This window comes from Wallemia ichthyophaga (assembly GCF_000400465.1).
Source record: "Wallemia ichthyophaga EXF-994 unplaced genomic scaffold scaffold15, whole genome shotgun sequence".
NCBI lineage: Eukaryota > Fungi > Basidiomycota > Wallemiomycetes > Wallemiales > Wallemiaceae > Wallemia > Wallemia ichthyophaga.
In genome coordinates, this window is record NW_008806288.1 from 215,683 (window position 1) to 230,574 (window position 14,892).

General features: G+C 44.5%; 6 protein-coding genes across 6 annotated transcripts; 4 read left to right on the plus strand and 2 right to left on the minus strand.

Moving 5' to 3' along the window:
* Window positions 1-63: 63 nt before the first annotated feature.
* Window positions 64-1,344, minus strand: J056_001450 (Seipin; the record flags this gene model as incomplete). The annotated part of the gene is made up of 5 exons (XM_009271078.1): window positions 64-496; window positions 546-799; window positions 876-940; window positions 990-1,108; window positions 1,160-1,344. The coding sequence occupies 5 exons, from the start codon at window positions 1,342-1,344 to the stop codon at window positions 64-66; spliced, it is 1,056 nt and encodes a 351-aa protein (XP_009269353.1).
* A 469-nt stretch (window positions 1,345-1,813) lies between these two features.
* On the plus strand, window positions 1,814-2,744 carry J056_001451 (Cut9-interacting protein scn1; the record flags this gene model as incomplete). The annotated part of the gene is made up of 2 exons (XM_009271079.1): window positions 1,814-1,991; window positions 2,035-2,744. The coding sequence occupies 2 exons, from the start codon at window positions 1,814-1,816 to the stop codon at window positions 2,742-2,744; spliced, it is 888 nt and encodes a 295-aa protein (XP_009269354.1).
* A 33-nt stretch (window positions 2,745-2,777) lies between these two features.
* On the plus strand, window positions 2,778-9,551 carry J056_001452 (U5 small nuclear ribonucleoprotein kDa helicase; the record flags this gene model as incomplete). The annotated part of the gene is made up of 7 exons (XM_009271080.1): window positions 2,778-2,795; window positions 2,839-4,365; window positions 4,411-7,203; window positions 7,254-7,513; window positions 7,558-8,599; window positions 8,647-9,421; window positions 9,472-9,551. 7 exons carry the CDS (start codon window positions 2,778-2,780, stop codon window positions 9,549-9,551), a joined length of 6,495 nt encoding a protein of 2,164 aa, XP_009269355.1.
* A 247-nt stretch (window positions 9,552-9,798) lies between these two features.
* Window positions 9,799-12,088, plus strand: J056_001453 (Transcription factor GATA-4; the record flags this gene model as incomplete). Its single annotated transcript, XM_009271081.1, has 3 exons — window positions 9,799-9,846; window positions 9,895-9,992; window positions 10,039-12,088. 3 exons carry the CDS (start codon window positions 9,799-9,801, stop codon window positions 12,086-12,088), a joined length of 2,196 nt encoding a protein of 731 aa, XP_009269356.1.
* Window positions 12,089-12,389: 301 nt separating this feature from the next.
* On the plus strand, window positions 12,390-13,814 carry J056_001454 (Guanine deaminase; the record flags this gene model as incomplete). Its single annotated transcript, XM_009271082.1, has 3 exons — window positions 12,390-12,746; window positions 12,799-12,874; window positions 12,925-13,814. The coding sequence occupies 3 exons, from the start codon at window positions 12,390-12,392 to the stop codon at window positions 13,812-13,814; spliced, it is 1,323 nt and encodes a 440-aa protein (XP_009269357.1).
* A 190-nt stretch (window positions 13,815-14,004) lies between these two features.
* J056_001455 (Putative nicotinamide N-methyltransferase) lies at window positions 14,005-14,837 on the minus strand (the record flags this gene model as incomplete). The annotated part of the gene is made up of 4 exons (XM_009271083.1): window positions 14,005-14,104; window positions 14,154-14,231; window positions 14,278-14,615; window positions 14,661-14,837. 4 exons carry the CDS (start codon window positions 14,835-14,837, stop codon window positions 14,005-14,007), a joined length of 693 nt encoding a protein of 230 aa, XP_009269358.1.
* Between the last annotated feature and the right edge of the window lie 55 nt (window positions 14,838-14,892).

The window sequence follows — 14,892 nt, forward strand, 5'->3', positions numbered from 1 at the left end:
GAAGCCTGTGTTGGTTAATGGTTAATGGTTAATTTAATATGATCACATGACTGCAGCCGAATTTCAACCGTTGGTGTCATCATTGTCATCGTCCGAAGCCCGGTAATCTCTGCCTGTTCGATGACGCAGGTTGGATGGTGTGAGGCTTCTTTCGGGTGTTGATGCTGTTGGCGTTTCCACGGAGTCTTCCGATTCACTACTATCGTAGGCGTGCCATGGCGATGAAACGAATGATTCGACCGACTCTGCTGAATCGGCTGGATCGGCTGACTGTCCATCGAGCGTGGCTGATTCTGACAGTGTTTCATCGTCTATTGATTGTTGCGCTGTTTCTTCCCCATCTTCGATTGTGTCTTGTGGTGTTTCTAATTTCTCTTCTAGCTGTTTAGGCTGACGCGTGCCACACCACACTAGCATAGCTACTGACCAGATACTGACAAAGGAGAGAGCGGTAAAAATTATGAAGGAACTTATTGGGAAAGCGACGAGTAGCCAGCTGTGAATTGCATTGTTAGCTTAACTTCCGTTCTTAACTCTCAACTCACCTCAAGCCTGCTAGACGGATATTAAAGAGAAGGGCAGCGTCATAGACGTGCAGCTCCTTTTGTGGGAGGGTATTATTAGCTGTGCCAATCCAATCCTGTCGGCCTACTGTCACTGTCGCTGCTGTGATGGTCATCTGGCGGAGTGAGCGCGTAGATGGTTTGAGTATTTGCGTCGATAATGGTATCTTCATTGTTTGGGTATTCTTGTAGAGGATGGATGTTATCACGCTTGGATGCTGCCAAGTAAGCAGAGCCTTACGTGTTAATGTTAGTTTATATGATTTTGATCACTCCTGCACGTGACAAGTAACACGTAACACAGACACGCACTGGTTTAGAAGTAACTAGTTCGCTGCTGAACGTGTTCTCTAGCTCAAGCGTTATCATGAAATTGCCTGGGATGAATCAGACATGACACAAAGAACAACAAAGCAGCCAGCCCACCCAGATTGAGATTATTGATGCTGTTCGGTATGTGCATCTCGAGTGTGATGTCATAGGTCTGGTCCGCAGAGACCTTTTGCGTTGGGATGCTGATTGTATCGAAAGGCACCTTGCCCACGCTGAAGGGAATAAGCTTGGTGTTGCGATGTCGATGGATATTGGAGACGCACCCATATTGCAGATGCACAGGCACTGACCAGCCGCGTGAAGGTACAATATACCATCTAAACGAACTGAACGACAATACAGCGCTAATTATACTGAGATACGTTATGATGAAAAACACAGCGACCCTCAACAGCCATCGAAGCAGCCGCGAGTTGAGTATTCGCGATAAAATAGCATTCGCTGTCATTTGCGGACTGCCTCGTCTTGGTGGTTGAGGTTAGAGAGACCAAGCGATGATGTCAAACTTACTATTACTAGGATTATCGCTCAAAGCGGACTTTGAACGGACTGCCAGGTCTTATTGAAGGTTAGAGAGTTAGACGAGTGAGAAAGCTTACTAGGAGTAACGCAGAATATTTACAGGGAAAGGCTTATACCCACCTTACTATGGCCCCCAAGACGGCGAAACGCTAGGAAAATAGGAAAGAAGTGCGCTCCCCTTTAATACCACAGCAGTGACCAAAAAGCACGTGGCTCGTGCCTTGCCTTTGTTTGTGTTTCACGAACCCGCTACTCTCGTTCCTACTCACGCGGCTAACGACGTACACGCATATGCTCAGCTAATTGTCCTCGAAGCTCTCGGTACATTTATTGATCTTAATTCTGACTGTTGGTTCTCGATTAACTTCGTTCCTAGTCAAGTGTTTACAAGCAACATGGATATTGGAATGTTGGTCGATACGCACTGCCACCCTACTGATAGCAGTGTTGTAAACCTCAGTAAAAGTACTGCGTCTATGTATGCCATATGTGCTATGTCGACGCATATTGAGGATCAAATTAAAGTTGAGGAGCTACACGGCGTGCATCCGGACGTTGTGAGGCCTTATTACGGTGTGTAAGGGGTGTGTGTGTAAATAATGCTCATTCTACACAGGATTCCATCCGTGGTGGTCGCATATTTACACTTTCACGGAAGGCATAGGGAAGAAGGAGCACTATGAGGCGTTGTTCCTTAATGGTAAGAAGGAAGACATCAAGTTGCAACAGATAGACGCCTTATTAGATGCATTACCATCTCCTATCCACTTTCAGATACTGCTCGATGACGTAGAGAGAAGACTGCAGCGTAATGCACGAGCACAGGTCGGCGAAGTAGGAATAGACAAAGTGTTCAGAGTAAAGGGTAAAGACGGCAAGTTGACGCTGCTGCAGACGTCTATTGAGCATCAGAAACGAGTCGCTGTGGAACAAATCAAGCTGGCTAAGAAATACAATCGGGTGGTGAGTATGCACAGCGTATCAGCGACTCAAGGCAGTATGGATATCATTAGAGACGCGGCTTATCAGAAAATAGTCCTCCATAGCTGTGGAATTGGCAAAAATGGCATAGATTACTGCCAGCGACAGTTTCCTGGTGTGCACATTGGATTCAGCACAGCAATAAACACACGCTCAATGAAAGTACTGGAAGATAGTATCGCAGTCACGCGTCTAGACAGAATACTCAGCGAGAGCGATCTTCCTGTTGAAACAGAGTACGCGAATGCAGTTGAGTCAATTGTGGAGATAATAGCCAGAGTTAAGAATAAATCCCGCTCGGAGATTGTACACTACATCAAATCCAACTTTGATAAATTATTCTGATTACATCGCCACTCTTTACCACATACGTCCACGATGAGTGGAAAAGAGAACGTGAGATTAACGCTATTGTTTAGAAATACGCTGACAATAGCAGCCCCAGCATGCTCAGTTTCAATACGCGGCCATGTCGTCGCTTGTATTGCAATCCAACAGGTCAGCGAGGCCAGATGAACCAACAGGCCAGGCAGAAACCTTGGCTGGCAAAGTAACCGCAAGAGATATGGGTACACGAGCCACAAGAGAAACTGTGAAAGATAAGGACAAGAAGAAGCTCAAATCGCAGATGGACGACGATGGCTCTTCCACAGCCAAAAGATCAGCTTCTAATAAAGGCTACGGATACAGCAATATTTTAGAAGCTACACAAGATATGGAGGGTTTGGATTACAGGCCTAGAACAGCGGAAACCACTCAAGTCTACGAGTTGATTCTCTCAGTCGTCCATTCGATACTCGGTGATACTCCTCAAGATACTATCAGATCAGCTGCCGACGTTGCCCTCGGTGTTCTCAAAGATGAAAGCTTGAAAGATTTCGACAAGAAACGTGAGATTGAAGGTTTCGTCGGCCATATTTCTGAGGAGCTCTACTCCCAGCTGCTAGGCCTCTCCAAGAAAATAACCGACTACGGCGATGCAGATGTCGTTATGGCCGATCCGGACGCTGAAAAGAAAGAGGGCGAGATCGACGATGAAGGTGTCGCACTTCTTTTCGAAGATGATAACGAGGAAGATGACGACGAAGAGCGTTACGAGGTTGGTGATGATCAGTCAGAAGATGAAGAGAAAAATGATGTCGAAGAGGAACAAGAGCAGCTTGACGATGATGGCAATGCACTCGTCATTGGCGGAGAGAAGAAACAGTCAGCTGAATCGCGTGGCAAGCTAGCAGCCACCGACGTTGATGCTTTCTGGCTTCAAAGAATTATCGCTCAACACTACCCTGACCCTGTTGAAACTACCGAGAAGACGTCCGCGGTATTCGATCTTCTGGCATCTGAAGCTGGTGCAAGAGAAGTCGAGAATGGGTTGATGGATCTATTTGATTACGAGAGAGACCTTTTTAAACTTGTTCAACTACTGCTCATCAACAGAGATTTGATATATTGGTGCACAAGATTAGCGAGAGCATCCGATGACGAGAAAATGGATATTGAAGTCACAATGCGTGAGAAGGGTGTTGGATGGATTCTTCGCGAGCTTAAGGGTGAAAAGCCAAAGCGGGAAACTGGTGAAATGGCTATGGAGGTTGATCAGAGTAAACAAACCGTACCAAGCAAGGCTACCCTCGCTCCTGGATCCACCGTCGCTCCAAAGCGCGTTGTAGACTTGGATAGCATGACTTTCTCGGCCGGTGGTCATCTGATGTCAAACAAGAGGGTCAAGCTCCCTGATGGCTCATTCAAGCGCTCGAAGAAAGGATACGAGGAAATTCATGTCCCTGCTCCTAAAGTTACTCCTGTCAAGGAGGGTGAATTGGTTCCACTTACCAAGTTGCCGGAGTGGACGAGAAAAGCATTCCCAGGTACCAAAGCGCTCAATAGAGTGCAGTCTAAGCTTTACCCTGTCGCTTTTGGTCAAGATGATCCAATTCTGCTTTGTGCCCCAACTGGTGCAGGAAAGGTGAGTATGTACAGAAAGAATGACTTATGCTAACTTTTTTTTCAGACAAATGTGGCAATGCTTACTATTTTAAATACAATTTCACAATATAGAGACGAAGAGACTGGTGCTATTGATTTGGATGCGTTCAAGATTGTTTATGTCGCACCAATGAAGGCGCTTGTACAAGAGCAAGTCGGCAGCTTCAGCAAGAGACTGGAGCCATTTGGCGTCAAAGTTAATGAGTTGACTGGTGATAGCCAACTCACCAAGCAACAGATTGCTGAAACTCAGGTTATTGTCACTACACCAGAGAAGTGGGACGTCATCACCCGTAAATCAACTGACACATCGTACACTAACCTCGTAAGACTGATGATTGTTGACGAGATCCACTTGCTTCACGATGACAGAGGTCCAGTACTGGAGTCGATCATTGCGCGTACAATTCGTAAAATGGAGCAAAACAACGAATACACGAGAGTTGTCGGTCTGTCAGCTACTCTTCCAAACTATCAAGACGTAGCAGCATTCCTCAGAGTGGACATCAACAAAGGTCTCTTCTACTTTGACGGCAGTATGCGTCCGTGTCCATTGCAGCAGCAATTTGTAGGTATCACCGAGAAAAAAGCTATCAAGCGTTTCTCCACAATGAACGAGGTTTGTTACGAGAAAGTGTTGGAGCAAGCTGGCAAAAACCAAGTCATTGTCTTTGTTCACTCGCGCAAAGACACTGCAAAGACAGCTAAATTCCTCCGTGATATGGCCATCGAAAAAGATACTATCACTCAATTTGTCAACGCTGATTCAGCGAGCAGAGCCATTCTGACAGAGGAAGCTGAGAATTCCAGTAGTGGTGATATGAAAGACTTGCTTCCATTTGGTTTCGCTATTCACCACGCTGGTATGACTCGAGCAGACAGAAACGCATCTGAGGATCTTTTCGATAAAGGACACGTCCAAGTGTTGGTCTGTACGGCTACATTAGCCTGGGGTGTCAATTTGCCTGCACACAGTGTTATTATCAAGGGTACACAGATCTACAATCCAGAGAAAGGTAGATGGTGCGAATTATCTCCACAAGACGTCTTGCAAATGCTTGGTCGCGCAGGTAGGCCGCAGTATGATACATTCGGAGAGGGTATTATTATCACAAACCATACTGAGCTACAATACTACCTCAGTTTGATGAATCAGCAGTTGCCAATTGAGTCGCAATACGTTAGTCGACTCGTCGACAACCTCAATGCAGAAGTCGTTCTCGGATCGATCCGTAATCGTGACGAAGCTATTCAGTGGCTCGGCTATACTTACTTGTACATTAGAATGCTGCGCTCACCAAGCTTGTACTCTGTTGGCGAGGACTATGATGATGACCTTGGGCTGGTGCAGAAGCGCTCCGATATCGTCCACACTGCCGCTGTTCAATTAGATAAGGGAGGTTTGGTGAAGTATGATCGCAAGTCTGGAATACTACAAGGTACTGAATTGGGTAGAATCGCTTCCCACTTCTACATCACAAATACTTCCATGGCTGCTTATATGAAGAATCTCCGTCCGACGATGAGCTTGATTGAGTTGTTCAGAGTGTTTGCTTTGTCCAATGAGTTCAAACTCATTCCAGTACGTCAGGAAGAGAAGCTCGAGTTACAAAAATTGATGGAGAGAGTCCCGATACCCGTAAAGGAATCAGTCGATGAGCCAGCCGCCAAAATCAACGTGCTTCTGCAAGCATTTATCAGTGATTTAAGATTAGATGGTTTGGCATTAGTTAGTGATATGGTCTTTGTTCAACAGTCAGCTGGTCGTATCATAAGAGCTATTTTTGAAATTTGCTTGAAGAGAGGCTGGGCAGCGCTCACGCGTGATGCGCTGGATTTGTGCAAGATGATCGACAAGAAGTTATGGAAAACGATGACTCCACTTCGTCAATTTAAGGGTATTCGCCAAGATGCATTCCAGGAAGTCGTCAAAAAAGCTGAAAGAAAGGAATTTCCGTGGTACAGATACTTTGATCTTGATCCACCAGAACTTGGCGAGTTAATCGGTAATCCTAAAGCTGGAAAATTAGTGCACAAGATGGTACACTCGTTCCCAAAGCTTAACTTGCAAGCCAATGTTCAACCCATCACAAGGTCGTTGCTTAGGATCGACCTCAGCATTCAACCTGATTTCGAGTGGGATGAGAAGAATCACGGTACTTCCGAGCTTTTCTGGATTTTAGTTGAAGATGTCGACGGCGAGATTATTCTTTTCCACGACACTTTCCTTCTGCGCGAGAGATACTCACAGGATGAACACTACGTCACTTTGACTGTGCCAATGTCAGAGCCTATACCGCCAAATTACTATGTTACAGTGATGAGCGATAGATGGTTGCATTCAGAGACGACGCTGCCAGTCTCATTCAAGCACCTCATTTTGCCAGAGAAGTTCCCACCTCCAACCCCTCTTCTTGATCTGCAACCATTGCCGATATCAGCGCTGCACAACAAAGCCTACGAGAACATTTACACTCCATCAAATGACAACGAATATGCCATCGAGTCATTCAATAAAATCCAGACGCAAGTATTCCAAGCTCTTTACACCTCAGATGATAGCGTCATTATTGGCGCTCCTACTGGATCTGGAAAGACAATTTGTGCAGAGTTTGCTTTGTTGAGATTCTGGCAAAAGAGCGGGTCTTCTAGAGCGGTTGTCATTGAGCCATTCGATGATGTCGTTAGCCAGAGAGTGGATGAGTGGTCGCAGAAGTTTAGTCGTCTTGATAAAGAGATAGTCGGATTGACTGGTGATATGTCTGCTGACTTGAAGTTGTTGGAGCGCGGCGATGTTATTATAGCAACTCCTCAACAGGTGAGTAAAAATCAATAAACACGCTTATGCGTACTAAAGGCTTGCTAAAGTGGGATATGCTTTCACGTAGATGGAAGCAGCGCAAGAATGTCCAAAACATAGGTCTCTTTGTTGCTGATGAAGTTCAACTCATTGGCCAGCCTGATATCGGACCAACTTACGAAATCATTGTGTCGAGAATGAGATACATCGCCGCACAAACTGAAAATCCCACTCGTATTGTTGCTTGTTCAGTCTCACTATCTAATGCGAAGATTATCGGTGATTGGATCGGTGCTGGCTCACAAGGTATTTTCAACTTCTCACCAAGGTGTGTATTGTGTATGTTGGAGAATCTCCACTAACGAAACCCAGCTCTCGTCCACTGCCAATGGAGGTTCATTTGCAAAATTACTCAACGCCTCACTTCCCATCATTGATGCTGTCGATGGCCAAGCCAGCTTACTTGTCGATTACTGAATGGGCAGCTAGCAAGTCCGTCATTGCATTCGTACCATCTCGCAAGCAGTGCTACCTCACTTCTCAAGATATTCTCACTTACTGCCAAGCTGATGGTAGTGACAGGAGATTCTTAAACATTGAGTTGTCAGAACTTGAACCACACTTAGAGCACGTTCAAGACGAGGAATTGAAAGAGGTTTTGAAATACGGTATTGCATACTACCATGAAGGTCTATCTAAGCAGGACAAGGTTATAGTAGAGACGCTCTACAATGCCAACGCTATACAGCTTGTCATAGCATCGAGAGATGTCGCGTGGTCAATCCCAATGAGATGTTTCATGGTTATTATTATGGGTGTTCAAGCATTCGACGGTCGTGAGCATCGCTACGTCGACTATCCAGTCACCGACATTCTCCAAATGATTGGCCGTGCATCGAGACCAGCTCAAGATAGCACATCCAAATGTGTATTCATGTGTCAATCATCTCGCAAAGACTATTTCAAGAAGTTCCTGGCTGAGCCCCTTCCAGTAGAATCACACCTGAAATACGTTCTCCCAGATCACTTCAATGCCGAGATTGTGACCAAGACTATTGAGAACAAGCAGGATGCTATTGATTATCTCACTTGGACTTACTTCTATAGACGTATGCAGTCTAATCCTAACTTTTACGAGTTGTCAGGTACTTCACACGCTCATCTTTCTGACTCGCTTTCGGAGCTTGTTGAAGATACGCTAAACCAGCTGGTTGAAGCTAAGTGTATTACTATTGAGGATGAGATGGATACCCTGCCACTCAACTTGGGTATGATCGCTAGTTACTACTACATTTCATCATTCACCGTGGAAACTTTCCAATCTTCACTTAAGGCTACTACTAAGCTGAAGGGTATTTTGGAAATCGTCGCTAGTGCCGCTGAATTTGAATTGGTACCTATTAGAAAGGGAGAGGTAGGTAACTTTTTGCGTATGAAATGAATATTGATGAACAATTCAAGGCCAACATTCTTCGCAGATTATATGACAGAGTTCCCGTGAAGCTTGATCGTATCGATTTTGAGTCACCTTACTTTAAGACATTCGTACTCCTCCAAGCACATTTCAGCAGGTTACAATTACCAGCTGATTTATTACAAGACCAAGCAGAGGTATTGAAGAGAGTGCTGAATTTGCTTTCGGCAGCTGTGGACGTAATGTCTAGTAATGGATACTTGGGTGCGATTGGAGCGATGGATCTCTCGCAGATGGTTGTACAAGCTATCTGGGATCAAGATGTCTCTATCAAGCAAATACCACATTTCAATGAGCAAATCATCTCAAGAGGTAAAGAAATGCAGATTGAGAGTGTATATGATATTATGGAGATGGAAGATGAAGATAGGTCCAAGTTGTTGGCTGGATTAGACAAGTTTAGGGTACAAGATGTAGCCAAGTTTGTCAACAACTACCCATCTATTGATGTGGAGTACGATATCGACACTAAGCAGGATATGAGAGCTGGTGAACCAATACCACTCACTGTTAGATTGAGTCAGGATGTCGAGGAGGATGAGGAAGTAGACCAGAGTGTAATGGCACCATTTTACCCATTGCACAAGATGTGTAATTGGTGGTTAGTTGTTGGTGACACGAGATCTAAATCACTCCTGGGTATCAAGAAGGTATCGGTTGCGAAATCACTCAATGTCAAGTTAGACTTCCAGTTAGAAGAGGAGGGTACATATAAGGATGTCAAGTTGTATTTGATCTGTGATAGTTACAGCGGATGTGACCGTAAGTGTTAAAATTTTTAGCATAGTTTAAACTAATAAGTAATCACACAGAGGACTTCCAATTACCTGAATTAGAGGTGCAAGAAGGATTAGAATCAGATGAAGATGAAGATGAACAAATGTCAGAGTAAAATTTTTTGCTAAGTTATAATTTAATTTCAAATATAAGTGTGTATAGCTGTTATCGTTTGATTTGGCTGTGAAAGAATGTTCAAGTGTATCGTGCTCGTCGCGGCAACTGAGTAAGGGCAGGGCGGTACGGAGATAAATGAACGAAATGACGATGAGTCAAGTTGCCTTTGAAACTAATACAGTGTCGTACATGATAGTATATCGCAATAATATAAGGCTATCTGCTCTCGATCAACAACCATCATCATGTCGAGTGGGAGCGGAAGCAAGCCCAACTTTGTTTTGAAGTTTAAGGTGAGTATGCTGATGTGTATATATGACATATTTCCAATTAAAATCCAGGGAAACAAGAGCTTTAGCCCTTTCCTGAATATCAATGATGAGGATACACTGATCGAGATCTGGAGATGCTCAACGAAGATCAAGGGTCACTTGGAGAGGTAATTGAATATAAAACCTTAGAATTATCACGCTGATTCCGATTAGTGGCCATAGAATGGAGAACCTGAGCTGGAGACTGCTGTATATGCATAATTTACTAGTAGACGATAATAAATCTGCAAAGGGTTTTAAGAAACTTTCAAAGAACGCTTCAGAGAAACTGAACAACGAGAAGAACGTCGAGTTATCCGATCTCAAAGCACCGAAATTTCAGAGGAACAACAGCTCAGATTTGGTTTTGAAAAAGGGTCATGAGAGGTCTACAAAGCTAGATACATCAGACAGTACACAAGAAGACCCTTTTAATCTGGATTTGGACTCGATACCTGGATTTGAGAATATATTTGATCAGCCACTCATTCCCCATTCACAGCAGGCGCAGCATTCACAGCAGTTACAACAGTCACAGCATTCCCACTACTCACACTCTAACACTGAATCCCATGATCATCACCTACAGTCAGATCAAACACAAGAACCACAGAATTACAGCTATCAAGATCCGCAATTGCAGCCGACACAGAGTTACCAAGATTCATCCTCAAAGCCAAGCTGTAGTAATTGTGGAGCACTCTCAACACCACTCTGGAGAAGGTCTACGGATGATCAACTACTTTGCAATGCATGTGGTTTATATTTGAAGTTGCACAAAAGCCATAGACCTAAATCACTCAAGTCGAGTAGATCATCTATACATGCACATCCTCCTGGGGAATGGTCGAATTACAAAATGGACTTTGACTTAAGTAGTAACCCTTCAATATCGTGCGCAAATTGCGATACAACAAGGACTCCTTTGTGGAGGAAAGCTGAGAATGGACAGACGCTATGCAATGCGTGTGGATTATATCTGAAGTTGCACAAATCTCAGAGACCTCTATCGATGAAGACGGATACGATCAAGAAACGTACACGATATGACCCCATTGATAAGAACGGCAAGTTTAATTCGTTCGAAAGATCGCCGAATGGGTCACCGATGGTTTCTAGGATGTCTTCTCCCGTAAGGGAGCTCACACAGTCTGCGCTGGCTGGCATAGGATTACCCATACCTGGTTTCGGGAATGTACACCAACAGTCAAACCAGCAAAAGATGGAGGCGACAAATTATGAGAGCTTGAATGATGTGAACAATCCAGCAGCGTATGAAGTAGATTTTGATAATGCTACTATTCCCGCTGTTGCGTCGTCTGCCCCATCGTCCACATCTGGAACTGTATCAAACTCACTCAGGAAGGAAGGAATCGAAATACCTAAGCGTCGGAGACTCACCAATGATAGCTGTCTATCAGCATTACAACCGATGACTCCTGTAAACACACCAGGTAATCCAGCAAACCCAATACCACCACAATTTAGTCAACCGCAACCGCAATCGTTTACACCAAACAACACACCACCATTTCACACCCCAAGCAGTTTATCTAATATAGAACCAACGAACTTAGGAAACACATCGATGGGAAGTTCACCTTATACCACGTATGGGGGGGTGATGCAGTCTTCCACCAGAGCGTCTAGTCTAGATCTACCCTTCGAGCAGCAGATGTCGTTCGATCAACTCAATTTTGAGAGACGATCTTTTGACGCCGATGGGAGTGCGACATTCGGTGGAGCACCGGCAGGTCAACCGGCAGCAGTTCCACCGGGTCAAAGCTCAGCTCCGACGCCCGGAGAACATCAGAGAGCACCGCATTCATTTGAAAGTCGGCCCTCGTATGAGCATACCAATTCATTCGACTCTGGCTCATTGTCGTCAGCCTCAATGCCATTCACAACAGCATCACAGATAGATCAATTGGGGCAGCATAATTTTGCAACACCAGCTTCAGCTACATCTAGCCAACCGATGTCGCTCCATAGCAGTTCAGATCAGCATCAAAACAGTTCGCATAACTTTAATGCTCACCATGCAGGGACCAGTTCACAGCAGCAAATGATGCCACCACAGCAGATATTCGGACATCATCAGCTGCAGCATAATGATCATAATTACGACTTCGGATTATTTGGGGGTGATTTCAATACGAATGATATATTAGGGCATCATCCTAAGGGATTAGGGATTGATATTGATGGAACTGGATTTAGATAGTATTGTATTTTTCGTTGATAGAGATTCTTTCATTTGTATTACTAAACACAGCAACATTTATACCTTTCAATTGATAGTGTGCTAATATGAGGGCTAAAGTGTGCGCACGCTAAGAGTTTAAACGATCGTAGCAGCGATGGCGGAGATAAGCAGGTATAGCGAGTAACCAGCGGAACCATTTCGTCCGTGCGCTTTGTTCTTCGATTTAATTTAACTGATTTGCACGGAATATCGCTATGCTAAGACCGATGCATGCGTTTTATATCGTTCAGTCTTCTGGAATTCTCTGAGGTTGAAAACAATGATATACGTATTTCCTTTAATACACGCCTTAGACGTGGATAGACTGGAGTACATCCAACGGGCAGCCATCGAGGTCAATCATTCTGGCACGATCACCAAAGTAGAACATCTTAAAGAAGATGAGAACATAGACGGTGACGATGTCGTGCATGCTCATCCTAATGAGTTCTTGGTACCAGGATTCGTCGATACGCACTCGCACGCACCACAATTCTCTAACATTGGCTTCGGTTTCAACCTCGAGTTGTTGGACTGGCTCAGTCAAGTAACGTTCCCAACTGAATCCAACTATCAAGATGCACAAGTTGCGCAGATTGATTTTGCTAAAGTCGTTGAAGCCACCCTCTCAGTCGGTGTGAGTGGGGTATTAGTTGCGCTGGAATGAAGATACTTAATGTCTATAACAGACTACTACGTGCTCATACTATTCAAGTCTGCATCTAGACGCTACCAAGATCCTCGCAGCTACTTGTCATTCCAAAGGTGGGCGTTTCCGTTTGTTTGTGATGACAACGTACTAAACATTCATTCAGGACAGCGTGCACTCGTTGGGAAAGTTAATATGGACAGTCATTGTCCAGATTATTATAAAGATGAATCACCAGAGGTCTCAATGGCTCAAACAAAAGAATACGTGGATTACGTCAGAAACAATCTGAAATCTGCTATAGTTCATCCAATAATCACACCTCGATTCGCTATTTGCTGTTCACCAGAACTGCTCGAACAAATGGGGGAATACCTCAAGGACGAGAATCTACATATCCAGACACACCTATGTGAAAATAAGGGTGAGATAGATTTCACCATGTCTTTATACCCGAATGATGAATCTTACACCCACATCTATGCCAATAGAGGTATATTGTCAGACAGAACGATACTTGCACACTGTTGCCATCTCACTAACAGTGAAATGGATCTCATTAAGCAATATGACTGCGGTATAAGTCATTGCCCAACTTCCAATTTTAATCTGCGTAGCGGTATAACAGATGTGAATCAATTGCTGACTGACGGAATTACCAAAGTTGGTTTGGGGAGTGATTGCAGTGGTGGCTACGAAGCAGGTATACTTCAGTCACTCAGGGATGCTTCGACTGCCAGTAAGGCTCTATCTATCTTTCACAATAAACCTACGTATCTCAGTCTAGAAAAGTTATTCTATCTCGCTACGTTGGGAGGAGCCCGCGCCCTTGACTTAGAAAAGCAGATCGGTAATTTCATAGTGGGCAAGCAGTTCGATGCTCTGGTCATCGACCCACTCACAATCGCCAATAAATCCCTCATTGATTCAAGTAAACAGTCTTATATATCACCATTAGACAGACTGAAGCGCAACTTTGAAAGATGGCTGTTCGCAGGTACGTCTGCTAATCTTCAGGCTGTATTTGTGGATGGCAAAAATATCAATATCAAGTAGATGCACACTTTAGATAAGATAGTATTTTCCATCTTGAGCAAATTCCTGGATCGAGTGTGCCTTGGTATGTAAACTCTTTTGTTGTGTTGTCGACAATGTCCCATTCGGTTATCCCCCTCTCATCCGGAACTAAGCCGTATTCTTTTGCCAGTCTGAAGAACTTGGCGAGTGCTAAAACTGTAAGACATATTCACCACTCAAAACAACGCTTACGTGGCCTGTTGGTGTGGAAGCCTGCTATGATGACTACACGTGAACTTTCATCTTGCTTGTCGATTGTCGCGGTGAGACTTGAGATAATAATTGTGAATGAAAGCAACACAAAGCTCGCCTGCCTACCTTTTGAGCAGATTCTCGAGCTGGTCGCTCATCCAGAGCGTATCAGCACAGAGGATGAGGTTGAATTTACGACCATCGCTGTGGAGCGATAAGGGTGGTTTGTGAGTGTAAGTTGACTACCCACGGAATCAATGGGGCCACGTCCTGTCCCCAGATATGACCCACGACATCCACATTCCGCACCGAGTTCGCTGTGACGTTCCGACGGAGGTTGTCGATCAGATAGTGATCATCGTAGTCAGAGCACACGACGTGCGGACTACCTTTTAAAGCAGAAAGAAGAGAAGGCAATCCTGTACCTGCACCAAATTCCAAGACACGCTTATTCGATAAGTTATGAAATGGACCTCTGCCATCACAGATCATGTCACACAGATAAAGACCGCTATCCCATTGCATTTGACTAAATAGACCGTTTGTTGGTTGGTCTGGTATACGCATGTCGAGAGTCTTCCACGGACTCTACTGGTTGATTAATAAGCACTGTATTGAGTCAAGTGTTTTGACTTGCTTTGAAGGTAAATTTGGCTCCAGGTTCACCTTGACTGGGCTGCGAGCGTCAGGATTGCAAATGGATCCGTCGAATGAGCACACCTGATGATGACCGAAGATGGATTCAAGCGAGTCGCTGAAGAGATCTTCAGAAACCCCTGACTCTTCATGGAAGTCAGCCCTATTCGACATAGCGTGATGAAAGATGGTGTTCGAGTTTGATAAGAAAGGCACAGAAAGGCACAAA